Source organism: Trichomycterus rosablanca, chromosome 23 (assembly GCF_030014385.1).
Source record: "Trichomycterus rosablanca isolate fTriRos1 chromosome 23, fTriRos1.hap1, whole genome shotgun sequence".
NCBI classification, from domain to species: Eukaryota; Metazoa; Chordata; class Actinopteri; order Siluriformes; family Trichomycteridae; genus Trichomycterus; species Trichomycterus rosablanca.
In genome coordinates, this window is record NC_086010.1 from 9,995,100 (window position 1) to 10,022,052 (window position 26,953).

Below are 26,953 nucleotides of genomic sequence, written 5' to 3' on the forward strand. Positions count from 1 at the left end.
GCGCGCGCAGGGTGAGGATTTAATTAGCATCACGGACAGTAAGCCTGCAAGGTCTGTGTATTCAAAAAGTGGAAAAAATAGCCTTTTAATAGTGAAATATTACAGAATACATCCACCATGGACATTATTAACACGGTAAGAAGGCATTAACTGCATTTGTATTGTTTGAGCATTGTTAGGTATGAATGGAGAGGTGACTGGGTTCTGGTTGTGCAGTCTGTGATGATGCTTTTTCTATTCTAGCTGAATAACCTACTAATCTCTAATATATTAAACAGTTAACAACTAAACAGCTTGGTATTTAAGTTGCTGTGATTTGTTGAAACATGCATGTTAGATTTTTACTTGAACTGGTGGACTGGACAGAATTGGGCATCACACTTCTGGGTTTGGATACCAAATTTAAAAAGCCTTCTAATCAAAATATATATTAAAGTAAAACTATTAATCTACCTTCATCATATGTGGACAGTTTTAAAGGTGTTTACAAGCACTGAATAGAAAATATGCCAAATTAAAATAAAATAAATTCATGTATTATTTATCAATTATTTATTAACAATATTTATTATGCATCAACAGCACCATGCAAAAATGCATGCAGACATAAATGCATATAGACAAAATAGGCTTTTGGTCACTGCTTTAACTGATGATCTACTGGGATTTTCATACCAAAGTTGTTATAGTTTACCCAGAATTAAGCAAAAACATCCAGTAAGCAGCAGTTCTGTGGGAAGATACATTCTGCTGATGAGAAAGGTCAGAGGAGAACAAGCAGGCGAACAGAAAATCGTTTCAAAATGCACAATACATCAAATCCTGAGGCAGATGGGTTACCTCACAGACTTGACCACAGCATGGTCAGAATTTGGCATAAACTACAAAAATTTAAAATTATAAATCCATAAATTGTGATGGGTGTTATGTGAAAATTTATTTTTTGCACGCATTGGGCTTTGTACCAGTTTTTTATATAGTTGCTGATTTTGTGACTTACTTTATGGCCACAATTTGCATGCTGTTTTCAATATGTGTCACAAACCAAATGGCATTTTCAGTTGGATCCGTAAACAAACAGTGAGTTAAGTGTTCTTCAGTAGCCTGGTAGCCTAGTGGGTAGGGCTTTGGGCTATCAACCGGCTATCAACTGGAAGATTGGCGGTTAAAATCCAGGCTCTGCTATGCAGCCACTGTTGGGTCCTTGAGCAAGGCCCTTAACCCTGTCTGCTCCAGGGCGCCGTACTATGGCAGACCCTGCGCTCTGACCTCAGCTTCCAAACAAGCTGGGATATGCGAAGAAAGAATTTCATTGTACTGTACATATGACAAATAAAGTATATCTTCCATCTATATAATCAGTTATCAGATTGGAATCCAGTTGTGCACCTCTGGGATGTGGTAGATTAGGAAATGTTGCAGAATGAATGTCCAGCTGACAAATGTGCAGTTGCATAATGCAGGCATGTTTAAATAGCTAAGTCGGTTTTACCCTACCCAGCATTGATAATGTGTTACTAAATATAATCTTTAAATGTGATAACCAGATTATTAACGACCTAAAACTTTAAGGGGGAAAAACCTTTGGTTGGTTGTTTTGCCTGATGTTTTAGAAAATAACCTTTTATGGACACTAGTTTTGCAATTACTGAAATGTTAAAGGTTTTCGACATGAAATGATGCTTAACTAGTATTAATATTGATGAGAAAAATAATTGCAGTCTTAAATTGGTTCAAATGTTTATTAAAATGAACATATTAGAGTCTCTTTTCTTTGAAAAACTGGAACACCAACTGCTCCTTCAGTTAATGTTTTGCTGATAAATTGTCTAGGACCTTACAAAATGAGCTTACCCCAACCCAAAAAGCTATCAAACACAACCTTTTAAAATACTTATTATAGTCTTTTAATTATGGTTTTATTTCAAAGTAAAATATTATAAGGTTTTTTAAGGTTTTTACGAGTTGTACAAGAGTGCATTTCATATTTTGTAAGAGCAGAATGCCTGTACAATGGTTTTAGCACTGAGTTTTAGATACAGAACAAGGAGTAAAGATAAAATGATCACAGTTGTGCAGACTGAGTGAACTGAGAGTAATAAACAGTAAATCTCTTCTAATAAAAAGTCCATGGCACTGATTATCTGCATACAGAGCCTTGGAAAGTGACCAAAGAAAGCTGGAACTGACACAGAAGCCCAGAAGCCTGGCGAGTTGTGCACAGTGCACTTAATAAACAGAAGCGTGCTTGTAAAAATAATTGTAATCTAATTCAATCCTCAAACTCTGCACATAATTTTAGTAAGAAATGCTGATTTTACCTTTCATATCTTTAATACCTTTCATTTTCTGCATCTTGAATGCAGCCCAGTGGTTAAGGTACTGGACTAGTAATCAGAAGGTTGCTGGTTCAAGCCCCACCACTGCCAGGTTGCCACTGTTGGGCTCTTGAGCAAGGCCCTTAATCCTCAATTGCTTAGACAATATCCCGTCACAGTACTGTAAGTCGCTTATGGAGAAAAGCATCCCCCGACACGTACGCAGTCCACGACCCATTTTATCGCATGTAAGGCCAGTTTCGCACACGGAGAGTCACACACTGATCTCTGCGTTCCTCAACTTATGTACAGGCACCTTGGGCTACTAACCAGGGTTCTTACACAGTGTCGAAGGCCCCACCCCCCTTTTTCAGTCCAGTCTTTTAACACCCAGCAGACTTAGTGGCTAATTTTAATTGCTGCAGGCACTGTCAATTGGGTCTGTGTGGGGGCACCCACCCGACCGATAGCAGAGCTGAGATTCGAACTCAGAATTCAGAATCTCAGTGCTTATACGCAAGCAGAATTTCTCGCTACACCACCTGGGCAAGTCGAAATGGATTTACATATCAAGTTGTGTGTTTTTTTTCCTTTTGCACCCAATCCTGTAGTGGCCAGTAGGAGCTTATCTCTCTCGTGTCACTGCTGCCACCCCTATCCCCTATCGAGGAGGGCTGAAGTTGTCGCAGACCTGAAGTAAGGTCTCACAAAACGCAGTATTGCATGCAGAGAGACATGCTATGCCAACCGTGATCAGCTCGAGCGGTCAGCAGAGGCCGCACTTACAACAGCGACTAGGAGTCCTGTTTTAGCCATTGTGTGTCTGTATAGGTGCTCGGCCGGCTGATAGCAGATAACTGAGACTTGAACTCAAGAGCTTGGTCTCACAGAACACAGTATTGCACGCAGAGAGCCACGCACTGCCATCCATGATCAGCCGACACCCGTGCAGGCACCTTGAGTGATCAGCAGAGGCCGCACTTACACCGACTGGAAACCCTGTTTTAGCCATTGTGTCTGTATAGGTGCTCGGTCGGCTGATAGCACAACTGAGATTTGAACTCCAGAGCTTAAGATCTCAGAACTTGTGCAACTTGTTTTTGATTTTATTTCCCATACTGACCCAATTCTTTTCAAAATTCCCTGTTTCTCGTTTCTAAACTTTTGGCACATTACCACTTGGTCTGTGAGGGATTGCAGAGCACCAAGTCCTTTTCATCCAGGTCACCCCTCCCACTACTTGTCACCATATCCCCTGTTTTGTGTCAAATCAATGAACAGTAAGGTTCTTGGGAAGACAATGCCGTGCTCTGTTTTAAAATGGCTATCACAGCAGAACTGAGTAACTCACTCTCAGTCTCTCTAACGCAAATAAGTGACAGAAAGCTTGACAGAGCTGAGGCAGCGACATGTAAACGAAAAAGGACGCATCAATGTACTGAGTTTCGTCTCTTATCTCATTTTTTGCTGAATAGGACTGAACAAAGGGCTTTTCTTTACTTCTGTAGAAATAATACATTCTACAGAAGGAGAAAGCAACCCTCTGAGGTGTAGAGGTAATTCTAGACACTCTGGTTAGAGTTACCTCTAAAAAAAACCTTCCCTTGTCTAAAAAAAACTAGTTTAGTTAGTTTAGTGTAGTTTACTGTGTCCTCTCTTAAAGGACCAGATGCAAGAGCCTTACATTTCTAAGGCTGATAGTTCAGGTAATTCTTATGTCAGTCTATAGTCCTGGTCATGTGTTGTTCTTATATGTTGTTTTTTTTTCTTTTCATTTTAATACCACTTGACTGCAGAGATGGGGACTCAAGTCTGCACACACAGCAATTTCAGACTCGACTCTGACTCGTTTCAAATGACTCGGACTCGACTCGTGACTCAACAAGTCAGCAACATTAGTTACGTGTGACGATTATATATATATATATATATATATATATATATATATATATATATATACAGTGTATCACAAAAGTGAGTACACCCCTCACATTTCTGCAGATATTTAAGTATATCTTTTCATGGGACAACACTGACAAAATGACACTTTGACACAATGAAAAGTAGTCTGTGTGCAGCTTATATAACAGTGTAAATTTATTCTTCCCTCAAAATAACTCAATATACAGCCATTAATGTCTAAACCACCGGCAACAAAAGTGAGTACACCCCTAAGAGACTACACCCCTAAATGTCCAAATTGAGCACTGCTTGTCATTTTCCCTCCAAAATGTCATGTGATTTGTTAGTGTTACTAGGTCTCAGGTGTGCATAGGGAGCAGGTGTGTTCAATTTAGTAGTACAGCTCTCACACACTCTCATACTGGTCACTGAAAGTTCCAACATGGCACCTCATGGCAAAGAACTCTCTGAGGATCTTAAAAGACGAATTGTTGCGCTACATGAAGATGGCCAAGGCTACAAGAAGATTGCCAACACCCTGAAACTGAGCTGCAGCACAGTGGCCAAGATCATCCAGCGTTTTAAAAGAGCAGGGTCCACTCAGAACAGACCTCGCGTTGGTCGTCCAAAGAAGCTGAGTGCACGTGCTCAGCGTCACATCCAACTGCTGTCTTTGAAAGATAGGCGCAGGAGTGCTGTCAGCATTGCTGCAGAGATTGAAAAGGTGGGGGGTCAGCCTGTCAGTGCTCAGACCATACGCCGCACACTACATCAAATTGGTCTGCATGGCTGTCACCCCAGAAGGAAGCCTCTTCTGAAGTCTCTACACAAGAAAGCCCGCAAACAGTTTGCTGAAGACATAACAACAAAGGACATGGATTACTGGAACCATGTCCTATGGTCTGATGAGACCAAGATTAATTTGTTTGGTTCAGATGGTCTCAAGCATGTGTGGCGGCAATCAGGTGAGGAGTACAAAGATAAGTGTGTCATGCCTACAGTCAAGCATGGTGGTGGGAATGCCATGGTCTGGGGCTGCATGGGTGCAGCAGGTGTTGGGGAGTTACATTTCATTGAGGGACACATGAACTCCAATATGTACTGTGAAATACTGAAGCAGAGCATGATCCCCTCCCTCCGGAAACTGGGTCGCAGGGCAGTGTTCCAGCATGATAATGACCCCAAACACACCTCTAAGACGACCACTGCTTTATTGAAGAGGCTGAGGGTAAAGGTGATGGACTGGCCAAGCAAGTCTCCAGACCTAAACCCAATAGAACATCTTTGGGGCATCCTCAAGCGGAAGGTGGAGGAGCGCAAAGTCTCGAATATCCGCCAGCTCCGTGATGTCGTCATGGAGGAGTGGAAAAGCATTCCAGTGGCAACCTGTGAAGCTCTGGTAAACTCCATGCCCAGGAGAGTTAAGGCAGTTCTGGGAAATAATGGTGGCCACACAAAATATTGACACTTCAGGAACTTTCACTTAGGGGTGTACTCACTTTTGTTGCTGGTGGTTTAGACATTAATGGCTGTATATTGAGTTATTTTGAGGGAAGAATAAATTTACACTGTTATATAAGCTGCACACAGACTACTTTTCATTGTGTCAAAGTGTCATTTTGTCAGTGTTGTCCCATGAAAAGATATACTTAAATATCTGCATGAAATGTGAGGGGTGTACTCACTTTTGTGATACACTGTATATATGTGATCTACATATATGTGATACATTCTGATCGTGTCATTTTCTGCTCTCTAATAATAACGCTCCAGCCGACTTAACCCGCAACGCACGCAATGGGAAAATGTTCCAGCCAGCTTCCGGCGTAGTGATGAAGCGTAGCTCCCTACTTAAAATGATGGAACACGTAGTGCACTTCACAGTAACGGATAATGTGAATGGAACACTCCTACAGAATTGGCACTAATGATTGTAAGAATCGCTTTCTGAACCAATCAGACCTTCTGATTTTAATTGTTAGTAAGTAATTCTGTTATTTGCAGCGTCACACGAATGACGTGTCAATGAAACGCTTGATTGGCTTTCTAACGAGTTTGTGTTTTACTTCACAACCGGGAAAGTCTGGAGGTTTTTAATTATAAGCACATTTACAAAATAACGGAACATAAGCTAAGGTAAGCAGTATTATGGATTTTTTTGCTGTGTTTGGGATTTTGGCCGCCGTGCTGTAATTTGCAATGAAAACAAAACGTCAGTTTAAGCTTTTACCTAGGAAAGTAAAGGCACTAAGTAAAACGGCAAAATACAGTCGCTAATCTGTTGTTGTTTTTTATCTGAACGTACATATTATTTGTTTATTTCTACACTACATTTCCAGTAATGTTTTGTGTATATTTTGACTTTGACTTGACTCGGACTCTAGCCTAAAGACTCGTGACTTGACTCGGACTCTAGCCTAAAGACTTGTGACCTGACTCGGACTCTAGCCTAAAGACTCATGACTCGACTCGGACTCTAGCCTAAAGACTCGTGACTTGACTCGGACTCTAGCCTAAAGACTCGTGAGTTGACTCGGACTCTAGCCTAAAGACTCATGACTCGACTCGGACTCTAGCCTAAAGACTCATGACTTGACTCGGACTCTAGCCTAAAGACTTATGACCTGACTCGGACTCTAGCCTAAAGACTCATGACTTGACTCGGACTCTAGCCTAAAGACTCGTGACTTGACTCGGACTCTAGCCTAAAGACTCGTGAGTTGACTCGGACTCTAGCCTAAAGACTCATGACTCGACTCGGACTCTAGCCTAAAGACTCGTGACTTGACTCGGACTCTAGCCTAAAGACTCGTGACTTGACTCGGACTCTAGCCTAAATACTCGTGACTTGACTCAGACTCTAGCCTGTTCTAGCAGGTAAAATGCATAGAAAAACAGAACAGACTTACAAAATAGTCAATGAAGCTACTAAGGTACATAGAGTTTGCAAGTATACACTAATTTCTTATAGCATATATATCAGCCTTATAGCACATTTGCAATTGCAAGGGATTTGGGAATTTCACCATCTACAGTCCAAAGTGTTGTTAAAAGATTTGGAGAATTACCTGTGTCATTGAAATTTGTGCTGCAGTCTCACCTTTGAACATGTTATTTGAAGTAATCCATCTTATACTTTCCGGGTCAAGGAGAAAAAGAACCACCCTAACTGTTGCTAAGGCAGAATGAAAATAACACAGCATCTGTCATCATGTGGTGGTGTGTTAGTGCCAGTGACCAATCAATTTTGGAGCAATACGTGGTACTAATTAGACGATGTTTTTTTTATGGAAATCCCTTCTCGTTTTAGCAAGACAGTTACAATACAGTGCAGGAGCTAGACTGGCACTAGATCCACTTTTGGAATTAGAGTTGTACATTGGTATGTTGTAGCTGAATATTGCATAAATGCAGCCTACGATTCTCAGAAGGCCATTTTATGGTGGATTTAATATGAAATCCACAGTTAATGTTACTAAAATCTAAGAGTTATAAATTAATGTCGCTTGCACATAAATGACTCAGTCAGTGAGATTGTTTTTCTTCCAGCCAGCACATACTGTTACCTGAATATGTGGATTTTCAGGGTAGGATAGGCAGATCAATATGTAATAGAAGGTCATAGAAATTTATGCCAACGTCTGAGATCCTCTGACTCTTGTTTGTACATTTCAGGAGCGTTTCTATGCCGTTGATAAATGGTTAAACTCTGCTGTGGATAAGCTGTTTGGAGAGAGAGGTTTGTGACTTTTATTTCTTTATTATATTCATTTTTATATCTAACTTCACTCGCTAACAAACTACATCGAGTGATTATAACTATTAAGTTGTTAGAATTTAGTTTTCCCCGTAACATTAAGTTGTTAAACAGAAAGCATTTATTTTGGCCTTCTTCATAATGATGAACTAGTTGAACAACCATCCAAATATTTTAGGCAAAACCACAATTAAGTAGCGTTCTCATTCAAAAACAAACACTACACATTTGTATAATTTCTTTGTTTAATTCAAACAATTGGTATTTGCAAGTCCAGAAAAGTTGTAGGGATGTAACGATGCACTACAAGACAGTTAAAAATCGATTCACGTGTGTAACGATTCAAATCGGTTTACATGTATAATTAATCGATATTCACTTTAAACAGCAGAGGGCACCGGCGCTATTCACCTCATCTGGTTGACGTCACTACAGGGTTGCCAGGTTCGGAATTTTCCAGCCAAATGTATTTATGTGAGGATACTTTCTTTATGTGTATTATTTATGTATTTTAATGTGGGATTTGTTTTAAAATGTAATTTTTTTTTTTTTTTTTTTTTTACACAAAAAGGGAAATGTGCATAGTTTGTTCCTACCTCAGAAATAAAAGGCCATTTATTATTTAGATAAATAAGATAGAAAGCACAAATACAGTATTTTATTTTATTTTTTTTAAAGAGAAACAATAAAATGAAACTTTTTCATAATGTATTTAATTTAATTTTGTTTAGAAAATCTGGAAAAAATCGTATCGAGAACCCAGTATCGTGAATCGCATTGCATCGTGGGTAGAGTGTATCGTTACATCCCTAATTATTTGTCTTTCCACGTCAACCTGCATTATTAAAATATTACAAAGTCAAGATATCGAAGGTTTCACATTAATATCATTGTTTTCGTTAATATATACACATTCTTGCTTTGATTAATGTCTGCAAGCTGGAAGTTTAATAAAATTGGTAAGTCAGAAAAAGCAAAAGAACACTGCTCCCAACTTTTCTATTAGAGTTTCTCTAATTTATTAATAACCTTGTGTCAGCTATAATTTATTCACATTTTTATAAAGTCATCTATTAGTTATTTTTTATCAGGATAGATCTGGTGCCTACACCAACAAATGGTGGGAATACACCCTTAAAAGGGTGCCAGGTCATTACAGAGCATTACTTTCACTTGTGGTAGCAAATCTAGCCATGGGGAATGTTTTTGAGGGTAGAATGGAAACCTCACACAATTACAGCACCCACACGTTCCCAGGACCCTAAATCTGAGAGGCAGTCGCACTTGAAGAAAGTAAAGCGTCATTGTGAAGAGTGTAAAAAATTCTGCATTTTACACTTGTGTTATACTAGGTTCAAAGGCACTGGACTAGTAATTGAAAGGTTCAAACTGCACCACTGCCAGGTTGCCGCTTTTGGGCCCTTGAGCAAGGCCCTTGAAAAACAATAAGTAATGTTAAACAATGCACAGAAAAGTGGTGGTCTGCATTTTATACTTGTGTTTTGTTAGGTTCAAATTGCTTTCTAGGCTTTGAGTGGAATGTGTGTGCCATGCAGTGTGTACAATCTGCAGTCGCTTCATATCACATGCCATTGTTGGGTTCCAAGAAGGACCTGCATTATGTACAGGTTAGGTTAGGTTACAGGTGTCTTGACCAGTCTCAGAGATTGCAAATTACAGCGACCATGGGACGAGACGCTGCACGAGCTAGCTGTGCGCCACCCAGGTGCCCTAGTTTTTATATTTTAATTTTATTACAATATGCAAACTTCTAATCCTATATGTTTGTCCTTCTCATTCGGCAGTCTACTAATCGCATACACTACACAGGTCCACTAGAACACTATTAGATGTTAGTACGTACTCTCAGTGGGTGTCGTGACTAGGACCTGCAACTTGGCACCCTCTGCCAGATCACTAACTGGGCAAAAGTTCAACTTAACACAATTAAGACATCTAATCCATTTTAATAATACAAATCCTTATGGAATGTCACTGTGTTTTTTATGGAGAATCAAGAGCCTAGCTTTTTATTAGGTGGGTAATAAGTCAAGCAGAAAGACTAAGAAACTTTAAGAAGGTTTAAATGAATGAATATAATTCATATAAGTCCCCCCCTCCCAAATTCCTCCTTCTGCATCGTCTCAATAGCTGGCTGGATCCAGACCACACAGTGTCAGGAATACAAATGTTCCTTGGGTTACTCTAGAGCCTAACACTGCCCAACAATGTAGGAAACAATTAAAGAAAACTATTGACAATGCTTTCCTGATTTACTCTTTCTTGACTTTTTATGTTCTGTAATGTCACTGATATACACAAATTAATATTTATTTAAAACATACACATATATATTTACAGTATTTACAAAAGTAAAAAAGTCTTAATATGAACCAGATTTGGCCACGAGTCAGCCAAGTGTCCACTAGCTTTTGCAAAACTGGATTCCGAGTGTCTTAGGTTTGGTTTTGTTTGGTTCTAAATTCGAGGTCTAGGCTTTGCTGCACTATCTTTAAATTAGTCAGGCTCTTGCTTAAGTTTTGGCTTAGTGTTTTGGGTCATTGTCCTGCTTGGAAACCTCAAGAATTACCCTACATTTATTAGCTTTTTATTTAGCTTACAACTTGATCAATTTCACAGTACTTGTCTTGAAATATTGTGAAATATTAAGAAACAGTGGCAAACGATGGCAGTGATTTATGATATTTCACCCTATACAACACATAACATTATAGAAAGATCCAGAAACTTCAGATAAATGTTTTCTGGATTTTTTCCAATTTATTCCCATATTTATTGTCCTGCAAGAAATCCTGGAGAGGTACCCTACATATATTGTATTATATATGTCTATTACTTGATTAATTTCACAGTATTTGTCTAATAATATTGTGGAAAAAAAACAGTGGCAGGCGATGGCAATGATTCATGATATTTCACCCTATACAGCGTATAACATTATGAAAAGATCCAGAAACTTCAAATAAATGTTCTGGATTTATCTGCTTTTATTCCGAAATTTATTGTCCTACAGGAAATTCTCAAAAATTGCCCTACATTTATGTTTTATCTAGCCTATTAATTGATTAATTTTACAGTATTTGTCTAATAATATTGCAAGCGATGGCAATGATTTATGCAGATGGACTCCCTTATTTATTATCCTGCCGGAAATCCTTAAGAATTGCCCTACACATATTTTTAATCTAGCCTATTACTAGATCAATTTTCCAGTATTTGCCAATGAAAAGCATGACATGATGCTACCACCACCATTCTTCACATTGGGATCAAGGCTTTCCACCACTCCCACAAAAAATATATTGGACAAAATACACCAGTGTGTGACAGTTGTGCTGTATTATTTCCTGCTATGCCTGTGGTATGTCTTGGTGGTGGAACATTTGAGCAGGATGAAGCAGTTCATAAAAATAAATAATAGGTACACTTACAAACAGGTGGCCTTAGTTTGACCAATTATGCGACCTCTAATGGCGTTTGTTTGTGCCAGTGATGTTCGCTGTGTTTGTATCATGCAGGGGGAGAAGTCATCTCCCAAGAATCAGAGCAGCATAAATTAGGAGGTGCATGGATCAGTGAGAAGGCATTCTACAAATTATAGTTAAGTTTTTATACTGCTTAAAGATGTGTCCACTTTGACAATCTAGAATAGTTTGTGAAGATCAGTGACAAAATCAAATGTTATAATGTTATAGTAGCAGTCATACCAGTAGTGCTATTGTTAGTCTAGTAGTATTAGGTGTTCATAACTATGTCTTTTATTCTAGATCCAAGAGTACGAGGATGGCTGATGCTGGACTCCTGCACGCCCACTCTGATCCTCACCTTCATCTACCTCCTGATAGTATACTTAGGACCAAAGTACATGAAGAACAGGCCGGCTTACTCGCTGAAGAACGTATTGCTGCTCTACAACTTTGGAGTCACCATGCTGTCTTTCTACATGCTGGTGGAGGTAAGAAGCATCTATGAGGATGTCACATATAATTGCACAGCATTTGCCAACAAAGAGGATCCCTGTGACATGACAAGAGCATCCCTATGAGCATCCCTATGATTTTAAATAAAATTTACAGCCATTTGATCCTTGCATGCCCACTGCGACAGTAAAATGGGTCATTCATTGGCAAATGATGTGAAATTGATCAAGTAAAATAAAGATATAAGATAAAATAAATGTAGGGCAATTCTTTAGGGTTTCCTGAAGGACAGTAAATTGGGGAAAACGTTTCTAGATCTTCTCATAATATTATGCGCTGTATAAGGTGCAATATCATAAATCATTGCCAGGTGCATCTGGACTTTCTACCTCTTTGGTACTTGCAGGTTTTGCTACTGTTGTAAAGAGTGCACGTCTCAATATTTACCCGTTTGTTTCTGTGTGTGGTAGCTTATTACATCCGCCTGGTCTGCAGGCTACAAACTTAAATGTCAAGCACTGTTTGATGCAGGAGAAGGAGATGTCAGGGTAAGTGCTAAACTCTACACCTCACAACGTTCTTTGAGGCCAGTCAGCCAATCATGTATATGTATTTTTTCAAAACAATCCAGAATAAAACATTCATTCACTTAGATATTTTTGAATAACTACTATATTCTGGTAAGTTATGGTTTTAGTGGGTCTATACCATTCAGAAACACATACCAGACAGGACATCACACTTATTTACTCACTGTCATTTAGAGACAACTGACAGCAGCCACTCAACCTGCAGGCATATATTTTGAGAAGTGGGAGAAAACCGAAGCAAACATATGGACAACATGCCAAAGTCCTCACCATGTAGCGCACTACCAGCTTTATCCAAAGCAACTTACAATTGTGACTAAATATAATGCAAGCAATTGAGGATTAGGTACCTTGCTCATGGGCCCAGTGGTGTTGAACCCTTTACCATTAAGCTACCACTGCCCCTGTTCATTGTTTACTCTGGCTAGTCTAAATTGCCCCTTCTGTGTAAAGTGTGTGAGTGTGTGTGTGTCCTGTCCGGGGTGTGTTCCTGTCTTGTGCATATGTGACCATGATGATGCAGTTAGTAAAAATGAATGAATGAGAAGTTTCTCTCATCATTTAAGCAGCAGGATATTTCTCTTATTTATGTTATTCCAAACAAATCATGAAAGACCATATTTGTTACAGTTAAAGCACAGAAATACAACACATTGCAAAATGCGACTAGAAGATTTGATCCAACATTATAGTTTAGTTGCAACCTAGCATTGGCTCAGTTTTTTTTTTTTTTTAAGCTGAGGCTAATGCTAAAGAGAATTTGTTTCAAAACGTACCTGCTTTGAAACTGCATTTCAGATTTCAAAAATTTAATTTGAGGTACTAAAATCAAGTCGTGTGTATTACGACACATTACATTCAAAATACAGTCATTATTTACACTATCTAATCCAGACAGTCTAGCTTATTTAACTAACAACAAACCACCAAAACTAACCAGTAAACCAGCTGGCTTAAATTAGTGAGCACTTCCAGACTAAAAGTTGATGAACTCATGCCTGATAGTGAACTACATTCAGAAACTCAAAGCCAGGCACAAACAAACAGTCATTAGCTAGCTAACTAAACAACAAGCCACAATGAACCATACTGAACATTATTAGCATGCTGGTGATTTATAGCTAACTAGCCAGCTAAGATGTTTACCAATAAAAAAAAAAAGCTATACCTGGATCATCCTTGGAAATTTTAAAGCTGTCATATATAACTTGCAGTTTATTGTTCTTTTTGTAATAGGTTAAAAATAAAAATAATTAATTAATAAAAATAATTAATTAAGGGTTAATAATCCAGAAAAAAATATTTTGAATATTTATATGAATTATTATTAAATATTACAATATTAAATTAAAAGTATATATACTATAAGTATATATAAGTATAAGTATATATACTATAAGCATTTATTATAAATTTAAAGCACACATATAAATATATTTAAAGCATAAATATATAAATGTATTCATTATATGTATTTACATTCTATGTTAATTTAAAACATTGCAACATTTAATAATAATTCATTAAAAAAATGCCACATAAACACTTAAAAACATTGTATGCATTTAAAAAATGGTAAATAAACATTTCACTAGAGGCCTCAGAATTTTACTGCTGTATGTTTGTCTTGATTGTGTTTGAGAAAGTACATGAAGCATATTGTTTAAAGTACAACAATGTATTATGAAGCTTAGACAGGTTTGGGACAAAATATATGTACCCTTTGATATAAAAAGTACTTTATTATGATAAAGTTAATAAATATAAACCCTTGAAGGTCTGATCCAAGCATCAAAAACAAACCATTTTACTATTTCCATTTCTCAGAAGTGCTAAGTGATAAATCGTTATCTATAGCTAAATGTAATGCTTTAAAAATGTGCACATTTTAAAGGCTTTATTAAGAACAAGCACTTGCTATTTCAGAGACTCGAGCTGATGTAAGACAGTGAGCGGTAGGTACTGAATGTGTATGTGATGCGAGTTCATGAACAATGCATGGGCTTTCAGAGAACAGAAATCACTAATGTTACTTTTATTTCAGGATGCTCAAACTCTCGCTGTACAGACTTTGTGTTGCACGGTGCATGGTTTACTGTTGAGTTGAGTATCAGGTGTGATCGATTTTAGAGTAAAATCACATTCGCCCTAATATTTACTTACACCTAATGCAGTCAATCAGCCAAGACTAAATATATGCCTAATGTTTGTTTGTTAGCATTGTGCAGGAGGCTAATGTGGCTAACAATCAAGGGGATCAGCTTTTAGTGTATCATGAACTCATTTCAACTCCAACCATGTCACACTGTTTTGTAATATCAGACAAATTTGCTGTTATCTAAAATGTTACATGAAATACAAATAAATGCATGCTTAGCTACAACAGCAGCAGCCATCTTGAAGCTAAAAGCACTCCATGCTAAGCAAACATTTATGTCTTACATGTCTGATTTAATAGATGTGTGTGTTTAGTTTATGTGAAATGTATGTTCAAATTTAATATGGACACAGCTAGAAGTGCAGGACAGTGAGCTTACCTCTTCTCAAATCACACACCAGGCCGGCTTCCACACTTCTGACCAGGACCTTGTCATAGATGGAGTATTGGTCTTTAATTCTCATATTTTTGGGGGCTTTATAGCTTGTAATCTAGTGTATAGTAGTCTAGTGCCACTTCATTTTTTGCTTTTACATTTTTGAAATAGATCTTAACACTTGAGAAATACTTCAGTTTTGTTGTTGGCAACTTTTCTGAGAGCCACTTTGTCTCTGTATTTAGGGAGTTAAATCCCTCCCCCAGTGGGTCAGGTGTGTAAACCTCTCCCCTATTAAATCAGGTGGGTGAGTTGAATGGAACCATGGTTCTAGACTAGACCCTGGTTGTGTTAAAACACACATTACAAAAGACTCCTGTGCAAAAAAACCAAACAAACATGCAAAAATATCATATCTTAGCTGATTGACAACATTTTGTGTACAGCAAAACTTTATAATTTATTAAATAAACAAGAGTTGATGCAAGCATGAGACATTCCATGGCTGGGTTTATGCTCCATGGTTCAGTTCCGACATGTCATTTAAATGTTCTGCACACATGACACTCATTGCATATTGCATAACTGTTGTGTTCTTTGCTACTGACTGCTAATACTACTGTATTTTTTCTTGTATTTCTTGAAAAACGTTAGTTACACTGAAATCTGATTTGTGACGGTAGTTGGTGCAGTGTACGGCTAAATCACAGCAAACAAAACTATCAATGGTAGATTATAGTCAGCATCAGAATGATTGGCACCAGAATTATTTTTGGTAAAAAAATAACTAGATAATACAGAATATCGAGGCCACTAGGTTATATACATAAGAGCAGTTTTCCTTAGTCATCCAACATATAGGAAAATGATAGAATACACAAATTATATACAACAAAAGTGTTTTGACCGTCATATATGTGTCTAATCACAAATGTAAGCACCAGGAATTTATTAGAAATAATTGCAAACTTGACTGGTGTTCTCCCCGTGTTCCCGTGGTTTCCTCCGGGTGCTCCAGTTTCCTCCCACAGTCTAAAAACATGCCACCAGGCTAATTGGAAACACTGAATTGTCCTATAGATACCTAACCGCTAGATGCACAAACCAGTGCATTGCAGTGCCGGTCCCAAGCCCGGATGAATAGGGAGGGTTGTGTCAGGAAGGGCATCCGGCGTAAAAACTGTGCCAAATCCCACCAGCGATCCCTAACGGGAAGAAGCTGGAAATGCCGACCCCGTAATCGGAAACCCCCCCGTAGAGATAGATTTTGCTTTAAATGGAATCTTTATCTGTTGGATACATCAAATGAATAAAGAAAGTTCATTATATAGTATTTAAGGTGGCAGAATATTATTTTGATACTGCCATGCCACAGTTATTGAAGCTTTACATGTACATTTTCGGCATTTAGCTGACACTTTTATCCTAGGTGACTTACAGTATACAGTCTAAGCAATTGAGGGTTAATGGCCTTGTTCAAGGGCCCAACAGGGGCAGCCTGGCAGTGGTGGGGCTTGAACCGCCAACCTTCTGATTACTGGTCCAGTACCTTAACCACTAGGCTACAGCTGCCCTACATAGTATTGCTGATCTAAAAACATACTGCTAGTGTAAAGACCTAAAGTTAGGCTACAACATGATTAAACTATTGGACTAGTGAACTCATTGACAACCATTGAATTGCTTCAGCTGTGTTCAAGAGTGTCACAAAAGCTTAGCTGGATCTTTCATCACAACAATGAGCACAGAATTAATCTCTTACTGTGGTTATAATAATAATAATAAGTTACACTTATATAGCGCCTTTCACAAAAACCCAAGGTCGCTTATCCCAGTCCCGTGACCTAAATAAGAGTAAAATTCTGTGAAGTGCTCTTGATTTTTCATTAGGACTCCGTGATGGTTGCTCAAAATAACTGATTATTAATGTAATTAATATCAATGCCAGCTTTCCATAGAGTGTTAGCTTAGTATAACTCTCAAGAAACAGCTACATATTTATTTTTTCTGTTCTACCGAAAAGCCAATCCACAGTACCATGTGATTTAAACATTTACACAATAAAGTCAAGTTTAACAACTTATAAAAACTGTGCAGTTTGCCTCTTCTTTTTCTTTTAACTTTATTTTATCTGGGCAGGTGGCAAAAGTGTTGTGGTGGTATTACTTCTCCAAACTGATCGAGTTTCTCGACACCATCTTCTTCGTATTAAGAAAAAAGAACAACCAAATCACCTTCCTGCACGTGTATCACCACGCCTCTATGTTTAACATCTGGTGGTGTGTTCTCAACTGGATCCCTTGCGGACAGAGTAAGTACAGCCCTCACAGGAGAAAAGCGAAAGCTCAAACCTTTTTTTTTTTCTATTGACATAAGTACAGCAAGGAGGATGATATGAGAGAGAACCAATTAGAATCTGGTGGGGCGGTCCGGGTCCTTTCTGTGTGGAGTTTGCATCCGGGTGCTCCGGTTTCCTCCCACAGTCCAAGACATGCAAGTGAGGTGAATTGGAGGTACAAAATTGTCCATGACTGTGTTCGATATAACCTTGTGAACTGATTAATCTTGTGTAATGAATAACTACCTGTCCTGTCATGAATGTAACCAAAGAGTGTAAAACATGATGTTAAAATCTTAATAAACGAGCAAACACTATGAGGGCAAAAATAAAGAAGATTAAGGCAACCAGACATAATATGAATCAGTACAAGACTGTAGTGATTGGATACACAGTGAGGAGGATGCTGAGGTGGCCAAAGATTCACCTAAAGGATCACAGCTGGGGAATAGCAGACAATAGTTAAGCCATGGGGTCGTAATGTGTTCCTAGCTACAGGGTGTCCCTAAAGTCTGGAAAATAGGCAATATGCATATTTTCAACATTTTATTTAATTAGAATATTAATTAATAACATCTTCCACTATTTGTGATGTCATATTTTAGTAAAAACCATAACATTAAAACCACCTCCTTGTTTCTACACTCACTGTCCATTTTATCAGCTCCACTTACCATATAGAAGCACTTTGTAGTTCTACAATTACTGACTGTAGTCCATCTGTTTCTCTGCATGCTTTGTTAGCCCCCTTTTATGCTGTTCTTTAATGGTCAGGGCTCCCCCAGGACCACTACAGAGCAGGTATTATTTGGGTGGTGGATCATTCTCAGCATTGCAGTGACACTGACATGGTGGTGGTGTGTTAGTGTGTGTTGTGCTGGTATGAGTGGATAAGACACAGCAGTGCTGATGGAGTTTTTAAACACCTCACGGTCACTGCTGGACTGAGAATAGTCCACCAACCAAAAACATATCCAGCCAACAGCGCCCCATGGGCAGCATCCTGTGACCACTGATGAAGGTCTAGAAGATGACCAACTCAAACAGCAGCAATAGATGAGTGATCGTCTCTGACTTTACATCTACAAGGTGGACCAACTAGGTAGGAGTGTCTAATAGAGTGGACAGTGAATGGACACAATCCACCATTCAATACCTGCTCTGTGGGGGTCCTGACCATTGAAGAACAGGGTGAAAGGGTGCTAACAAAGCATGCAGAGAAACAGATGGACTACAGTCAGTAATTGTAGAACTACAAAGTGCTTCTATATGGTAAGTGGAGCTGATAAAATGGACAGTGAGTGTAGAAACAAGGAGGTGGTTTTAATGTTATGGTTGATCGGTGTATAGTTAGTTATAGTTAGTGATATTTCCTATGTGGCCAGACTTTAGGGACACCCTGTACAATCAGATCAGCTAACTGAGGGCTGCCAGAAGTAATTCTTTGTTGTCGAGGACCAACAAAATCAAGCGTCTACAGTTTGCCAGACGTTATTGGAACATTTAATTAAACTGTTCTTCGATCAGATGAGACCAAAGTGGAGCTTTTTGGCAACAAATGACAGGTGTGTTTGGTGCAGACACAACAATAGCTAAAATAAGGTACTAAAAAACAACAAATGTTTTTCTTTCTTAAAAAGATGTATATTTTCTCAGTCATTGTACTTATGATAAGGGGGGTTGTTCCTATTCTGAATGAATTATCAAAGTGATAAAGAAGTTTATAACAGCCTGTTTTGTTCATGCACTATATTTCATTCATTAAAATAGAGTGTTAGAGCACAGACAAGTCTCTGAAATGAAAGTTGACCACTGTGATGTGGTTTGTGTGCAGGTTTCTTTGGACCCATGCTGAACAGCTTTATACACGTGCTGATGTACTCGTACTACCTCCTGTCCACCATTCCATCCATGCAAAAATACTTGTGGTGGAAGCGCTACCTCACTCAGGCCCAGTTAGTAAGTACAACAGTGTCAATGGACCATTATGTTTACTGACAGTGATCAAATTTACTTTTTCCATTTGACAAAATGTAGGTACATGGGACCAAAATGTCTTTTTAATAGACATGTGCGCAAGACTAAGGTTATGAAATAAACTGTTCATTTATTTTAAAAAAAATAGTAGAAAGGTTGGAAAAAGGCAGTAGCATAGGAAGCTCATTGTCGGCTTACATCATAAAATTTGTCAATTTATTTATACATTAATTCTGCCCTCCGTTCTTTTTCAAGAAAATGGCCTGAAATGGGTTGCAGTTTGTCTTTCGACTTCACTCGCAAAATGGGACTGAAGCTCCCAGTGATTAAGTGACGTGTAGATCTCAAAATAGCTGTCAATCAAAACAGGATTCAGCCTTTCGACTGATCCTCCAATCATCTTGCAGAAGCTCAGCGTCCAAAGCTCTATTCACCCCCAGAGACGCTCAGCGTCCGGGGGCGGGACAAAATCGTGGCATTTATCCAATGACCGGCGAGTTTCGAAGCAATGAAAAAACCGTTCCATGCAGTCTCGTTGAAGTGAAGAGACACTCAGCTTCTAGAGGCAAATGCATTGACGCTCCGGGAGTTAACAAAATCGAGTCAGTCGATTTGTGACAAGTAGCTGATTCTGAACGAACTCGTCTTCGAGATGAACGTGTTCTAACGCATTTGTAGTCAATGAAATGTTAACACAACTGTACATATTTGACCATTTAATTTTTGACATTTTAGGGGAAGCTGAGCTTCCCTTGCAGAAATCGCCACTGGTAGAGAGGTAGTGCATAATTTAAAAGCAAACTATGAAATGTACAAGATGCTAATTTAAAGCAACAACAGACGTAAAACAAAAACAAACAGCAGCAATAAGAGCTATTTTACAATTCCAGAAATTAATAGATTCATGAAAACTAGGCCACCAAACACAAGCAGCTCAGTACTGCTTGTATGCTTGCCAGAATGGCAAAGCAAAACCCACATATGATGACTTCTACACAACAGAACAATAATCCAAAATAAACCTCAAAATCCACCATGAACTACTAAACAAAAAGCAAGCGGAACAGTCCCCTGACCTCAGCATCATTGAATATCTCAGAACGTGATGTGTTCTGTAAGTAAAAAGTCCACACATCCTACACTTCTTTTTGTTTCTAATTTTTCTAAGTCTTCAGATATAAAGATCAGTTGAAGAGCTTCCAACTGTGTGGGGAGTAGCGAGTAACGGTTTATCACCATGCAGGAAGGTGATAGTAAAGTTTACCCATTGATCAGTGTGTATCTTGCAGGTTAAGACAGCTGGCGCATTATCTGAGAGCAGCAAATGGTCTTAGTGGGACTGTGAGCGCTATTAACCTTTTTTTTTTCATTAATCCTTGTTGAAAACTACCTATGATATGAAAATAACTAGTGAATTTCCAAAAACGCTGCAAAATCTGCCAGAAAACATTTTACATAGATAATCATGAGCTATATAACAATGTAAACACGGCACAGAAAATCACGTTTATTTTCATATTACATATACAATATGATTGTGATTCATTAATTTGCTAGTTACTTTTTAAAGCAAAGTCAATGTGACACACTGCATTTACGTGACAACATTGCAGGGCATTCCGAATGAAGGGATTTAACCAAGTGAAGTTTCTTTAGCAGATATCACATGATTAGGTTAGATTAGGTAGGAAATACAAGGGCACTGCTTAGAGACCCTGTGGAATGGAATCCAGGTTAAGAGACAATTAGAATGATCATGGGTAAGCTATCTTCGACAGCCTAGATGGCTCAGGGTAGGACATAGGTAATAAGCTTAAAGGGATCAGTGATAGGATGAAACAAGTATAAAACAAGGAACAGGTGCAGAAACTAAGAGGATTTGAGGCCATGGTGAAGCTAGCGGCTGGACTAAGAGCAGGAACGTTGAGACTTGTGTAGATGTCGGAGGAAAAACAGAGACTGAAAAAAGTAAACATTGTGGCTGATGCAGGAACATAAATTGTGTGATATAGAGTTATGGAACCCCAACAAAGACAGAGGCTCAAAGAACAGTGTCAAGTAAAGTAACAAAGTCAAGAAAAACAGTAATGCCAAAGAGCAGTGGTCTTTCAGTGACCTTTAGTCAGATAGGCTGCAACAGACTTGGAAAGCCCATAATACGCTATGGGTGTATTCGAAAACCTAGTGAGCTGCCTTGCTGTCTTACTGCCTACATAGGCAGCTGCCTAAGTAGAGAGGATTCTAATAAGTCATCCACTTATAAGTCATTATACGAACGCACTACTTAGACAGCGATTCAATTAGTTTTCGCTTACTAAGCTAACACAGTTAGCCTCATGCCATTCAAACCAATGGGATGAGGTGGCACAACGCATTAGCATGTCAACTAACTCTCTCCGTGTACCGAAAATGGTTAAATTCACTGACGAGCCTGAACTTGCAAATAAATGTCACTTGTACACCTTTATAAAAATTAAAAATCTATGATAATTTATTTACGTTTGAAAAGAACTTTTCTTTGTGAAAAAAGCCGCACTGAATGCTGGGATTGTCTTCACCACTAAGGCAGCATCGGCTGCTCCCTCGTTATTCTATCAAAATGCCGTTCAGATTTAAGGTGCCTTATTGGACATTTTAAGGCATCTAGAATTTCAAACAGCCTACTTCTCTGGAGCGCGTATAGGATGACAAGGTTTTGTGTTTTACACACACTTTACTAAGAAGTGTTCGACTGCTATTTCCACACAGATTTATTTGATACTGAGCTAAATATTAATCTTGTATTATATAAAATCTTTTATTGTGTTTTCTTTTTAGATTCAGTTCATATTAACTATCACGCACACACTCAGTGCTGTGGTTTTCCCCTGTGGGTTTCCTTTCGGCTGCCTGGTGTTTCAGTCCAGCTACATGATTACACTGGTCATCCTGTTCATCAACTTCTATGTGCAGGTGAGAAATGCTAATGTAAATAATGCAGTATTTCTTTTCTTTCATTTGATTTGCAAATCAGTTGTTGTCTGAAGCATTTTTTTATTTTTAATAATTTTAGCGCGTCCAATTTCATCCCATCAGTCAATCTCTCATTATACCGGTCCCTGCTCCTGATTGGGGGCTGACGAGGCCGTTCCACGCCATCGACCGTCTAATCACCCACACTTGACGAGTGGAGCGCGTCAGAGTACTGTGCACGGAGGATCACACACTCCGCCGCACCCCCTCCCGTCTCCATGCAGGCGCCCCCAACCAGCCAGCAGAGGGCGCCACCGCCCCCCATTCCTGAGAGAGTATCCCCTCCGGTCTAAAGTCCCGCCCCCCCACCTGAACAACAGGCCAATTTGTTGTTCATATAGCCGCCCAGCCTTTCGACCGGTGAAGGCAGAGCTGGATTCGAAACGACGCTCCTTCGACATCCAGCTCTGGTTGCAGCACGTGTTTTTACCGCTGCGCCACCTGAGCGGCGTCTGAAGCATGTTTGATGCAACTATTTACGGACGTCATGGCTTCATTAGTTGCATCTGGTATGCTTGAGAAAAAACACATCAGATACCTGGACTGGATAGAGGTTTGTTGACTGGGATGTTTGATTGCATGTTAGAAGTATGGCTTGCTTGTTAGAAGTTAAGAGATAATTGTCTTGCAAGTAGAAGGATAGGCACCACTTGTTCAAAGATATGGTTGGAAAAATAAGTTGCAAGTTTAAGGTTAAGTTTATGGAACGCTGGCTTCCCTACTTGGACACAGTAGAAAAAGGAAGCTATCACTGCCTGCCACCAGACTCCTGATGACACAGGCGCTCAAAAGACCTGCAGCAAGATTTGGTTGCAGCAAGCCCTGAGGTTTCAATTTGCCTAGTAAGGCACATACTATACACTGAATGCCTGAACTCCAATGCGTACACCTCTACTGACCCAAAAGCACAAAAAAATATGCTCAAATCCTAATAAATAAGCCACAGAAGCTTTAGGTTCTTTTCTGTAGCGATGAAACAAAACTGGAACATTTTAAACCTATGGATCAGCGATATGTCTGGAGAAGAAAAATGAAGCATATGCTGAAAAGATCATCCTACCTACAGTGAAGTATGGCGGTGGTTGGTGGGCTTGCTGTGATTCCTCTTTCACTGGAAACCTGCAGTGTGTGGAGGGCAAGATGGATTCAATCAAGTATCAGGAAATCCTAGAAGAAAATGTCTTGCCTTCTGTGAGGAAGCTGAAGCTTGGGTGTCATTAGACCTTCCAACAGGATAGTGATCTGGTTTCAGAAGCAGTGGTGGAAGATTCTGGAGCTCCCATTGAAAAGCTTTGGTGGGATTTGAGAAAGGTGGTTACAGCATGCAAACCAAGGAATATTAGTGAACTGGAGGCCACTAAACATGAGGAACAGGCTAAGATTCCTCAGGAACACTGCCTATCCACCACATTTGCAGCTGGTGATAACAGCAGCAGGATGCTCTACTGAGTAAACACACTTGTCATGAAGGTTGATTAATTCTGAGATGGCTGTAGTCATTCAAAGTTACAGTTTGGGTTAAATTTGAAGAAATTTGGGATGGGGGATGGCCAAGGCCCCACAACAGATTGGCGTCCTTTGTGGGGTGTTTTACTACAGCGATTCTGAAAAACCAGACCTGCTGTGACTATGTGCCAGTTATTGGTTACATGTATAAATTCATTTCATTTCTTAATTACTTAAACACTACGATTTTATTTTTACTTGCAGACATACAGGAAAAAGCCGGCAAGAGACGACAAAGCTAGAGATACGCACAGAAACCACACAAACGGTGTCTCTTCATCCCTTAATGGAGCCAAACATAAGCTACCGTAACAACTGGACAGCACAACTTCCTAAAATTCATGTTTTTAAGCTGACTAAATTAAAAGCAGGGATAGTTGTCTGTAATTTTACTCAATTCATGATTTGGATAGACCATGTTTTACCCCACTTTGTTCCCCTCAAAATTCGACAGCAGGAATGATTTTTGTGGTTTTGTATCTCTGTACTGAAGCGGTACACTAAAAATGCCCAAAGTGTGTCTTTTTAAGTGTCAGAAGATGCTTTTGCCCCTCCTGTAGAAATGATTTTTCAATCATAAACCTTTGCCAACAGTGTTGCATAGAAGACAATAACCGCTATCACAATCAATTAAATTAACATTGTGAGTTGTTTTAGCTGCCGCCATACTTTTAGGTCAGAACCTTAGGCTGTTAAACCCTGGACTGACCATCACACTGTCAGATTCATCACTGAATGAAAGCTGCTTTAGAGTTCTTGTAGAGCACTAATGTGAAATACAGTGGAATGTTTCAGTGGAATGTATCAGTGGAATGTAGGGTTAAGCTGTTATACAAGCACTATACAAGGCATTTTCATTTCTAGGTTCAAATGTTCCCCCTCCCCAAGTCAAACCTGTGTACACATCACCATTGTACAAAATAAGGGCTCTAACATTTGCTTATAACTCATAAGACCTAATAAGTTTGGTTCTCAACCAGGGGGCCTCCACCTTAGTAAGCTTAGAGAGCTTCCCATTGCGTTTAATTAAGAAGAGTTAAAAGAATCACACTTGATCGGACAGGAAAATCAGTAGGCTTTTGGCATATGGGAGATTTCTTGTGATGTCATATACACCGACTAGGCATAACATTATGACCGCTGACAGGTGAATTGAATAACTGATTATCTCTTCATCACGGCACCTGTTAGTGGGTGGGATATATTAGGCAGCAAGAGAACATTTTATCCTCAAAGTCGGTGTGTTAGAAGCAGGAAAAATGGGCAAGCGTAAGGATTTGAGCGAGTCTGACAGGGACCAAATTGTGATGAGCAGCTCTTGTGGGGTGTTCCCAGTCTGCAGTGGTCAGTATCTATCAAATGTGGTCCAAGGAAGGAACCGTGGTAAACCGGCGACAGGGTCATGGGCGGCCAAGGCTCATTGATGCACGTGAGGAGCGAAGGCTGGCTCGTGTGGTCTGATCCAACAACTATGGGAAGAAGACAAGCCGGCAGAGGCAGTGTTATGTTTTGGGCAATGTTCTGCTGGGAAACCTTGGGTCCTGCCATCCATGTGGATGTTACTTTGACACGTAACACCTACCTAAGCATTGTTGCAGACCATGTACACCCTTTCATGGTAACACTATTCCCTGATGCCTGTGGCCTCTTTCAGCAGGATAATGCACCCTGCCACAAAGCAAAAATGGTTCAGAAATGGTTTGAGGAGCACAACAACGAGTCTGAGGTGTTGACTTGGCCTCGAAATTCCCCAGATCTCAATCCAATCGAGCATCTGTGGGATGTGCTGGACAAATGAGTCCGATCCATGGAGGCCCCACTTTGCAACTTACAGGAGTTAAAGGATCTGCTGCTAACATCTTGGTGCCAGATACCACAGCACACCTTCAGGGACCTAGTGGAGTCCATGCCTCGACGGGTCAGGGTCTATTTTAGATCTATTTTAAACTTCACACAGCCTACACTGGGTCTTTAGGAATGGACACGTTTGATTTGCGCAAAGGTCAACGGATGGCGACTACAAACGATTCCGATTTAGTTGTTTATGCTGATCACAATACCTTTCTTGCTCATTCTTGCTGAAAGCTTAAGAATAATATTATAACCTGTGTCAAAGGGGTCCCAGGAAATAGCCAGTGCAAGCAAGCTGAAGGGGTCATGCAACAGCATCAATTATGCCTCCCAAAGGTAATATGTATAAATTCAGCCTACCATAAAATTTTATGGTTTTAAGCCATCAACCAAACTAGAATGGGTTGCGTCGACCCTGTATCCAATGTATTTGCAGTATGTACCAGGGTTTTTACCATACCATGTATTTTGAAACGTGCTCAATCATAGTGTTAGTCATGGTGCTCATCATTTAAGCTCTCTAATAGCTCTAAAATATTTTTGCAGTGTTGTTACAATGTAATGGTGTCTGTTCTTTTTTTTCTTTTTTTTTTAAAGAGGGACTTAAATGCCATACAGTGCAGTACAAGTATTAAACAAAACACTGCAACTACTATTAAGTACAGCCTTTCTGTGCCTGCCTCTACAGACCTAAGCTCTTCTTCTAAGTATTTAGTGCAAATTGTTATAATATTTTTTTATTTGCCCCACAAGTGCTTGTTTTTCTAAATTGTCAATACATAAAAATGTAGAAAAATCTCCACAGGATATTCTGCTCTACATTAGATAATAATGTTTGATTAATTCTACATGTTGTAGCAACTATTACCTTTTCGGTTCAAATACTAGAAAGTTGTGCCTATACTTGAGTTTGGCAAATATTATCTATATTGAAATATGATTTTTTTTTGCTTTACTTAATGTGTATGTTTACTTTGAAGTTTGTCCGGAAAATAAACCATTATGAGACAAACCTGGAATTTCTTTTTTTTTATTTTTATTTTTTACTGCTAGTCTGTACCCAGTAGCAGAGATATCCTTCCACCCAGTAGCAGATATCCTTCCACCCAGTAGCAGAGACATCCTTCACTAGTGCTATAATAGCAGCCCATTAAATGACACAAGCAAGATGCTCTTGCCACCACCGTGCATATGGTAGCAACGTACATACACTGATCAGCCATAACA

The 26,953-nt window shown here is 39.2% G+C and overlaps 1 protein-coding gene across 2 annotated transcripts; it reads left to right on the forward strand.

Annotated features, from left to right (window-relative positions):
- elovl2 (ELOVL fatty acid elongase 2) lies at positions 1 to 26,738 on the forward strand. Of its 2 annotated transcripts, XM_062985138.1 has the most exons (8): positions 1 to 135; positions 7,896 to 7,959; positions 11,766 to 11,953; positions 12,389 to 12,466; positions 17,182 to 17,353; positions 19,215 to 19,339; positions 22,175 to 22,309; positions 24,080 to 26,738. In XM_062985138.1, exons 1-8 carry the CDS (start codon positions 118 to 120, stop codon positions 24,185 to 24,187), a joined length of 888 nt encoding a protein of 295 aa, XP_062841208.1. In that variant the 5' UTR covers positions 1 to 117; the 3' UTR covers positions 24,188 to 26,738. The 2 variants fall into 2 exon arrangements, with proteins under 2 accessions (XP_062841208.1, XP_062841209.1); XM_062985139.1 differs by lacking the exons at positions 1 to 135; positions 7,896 to 7,959 and adding an exon at positions 11,033 to 11,598.
- The last annotated feature ends 215 nt before the right edge of the window (positions 26,739 to 26,953 follow it).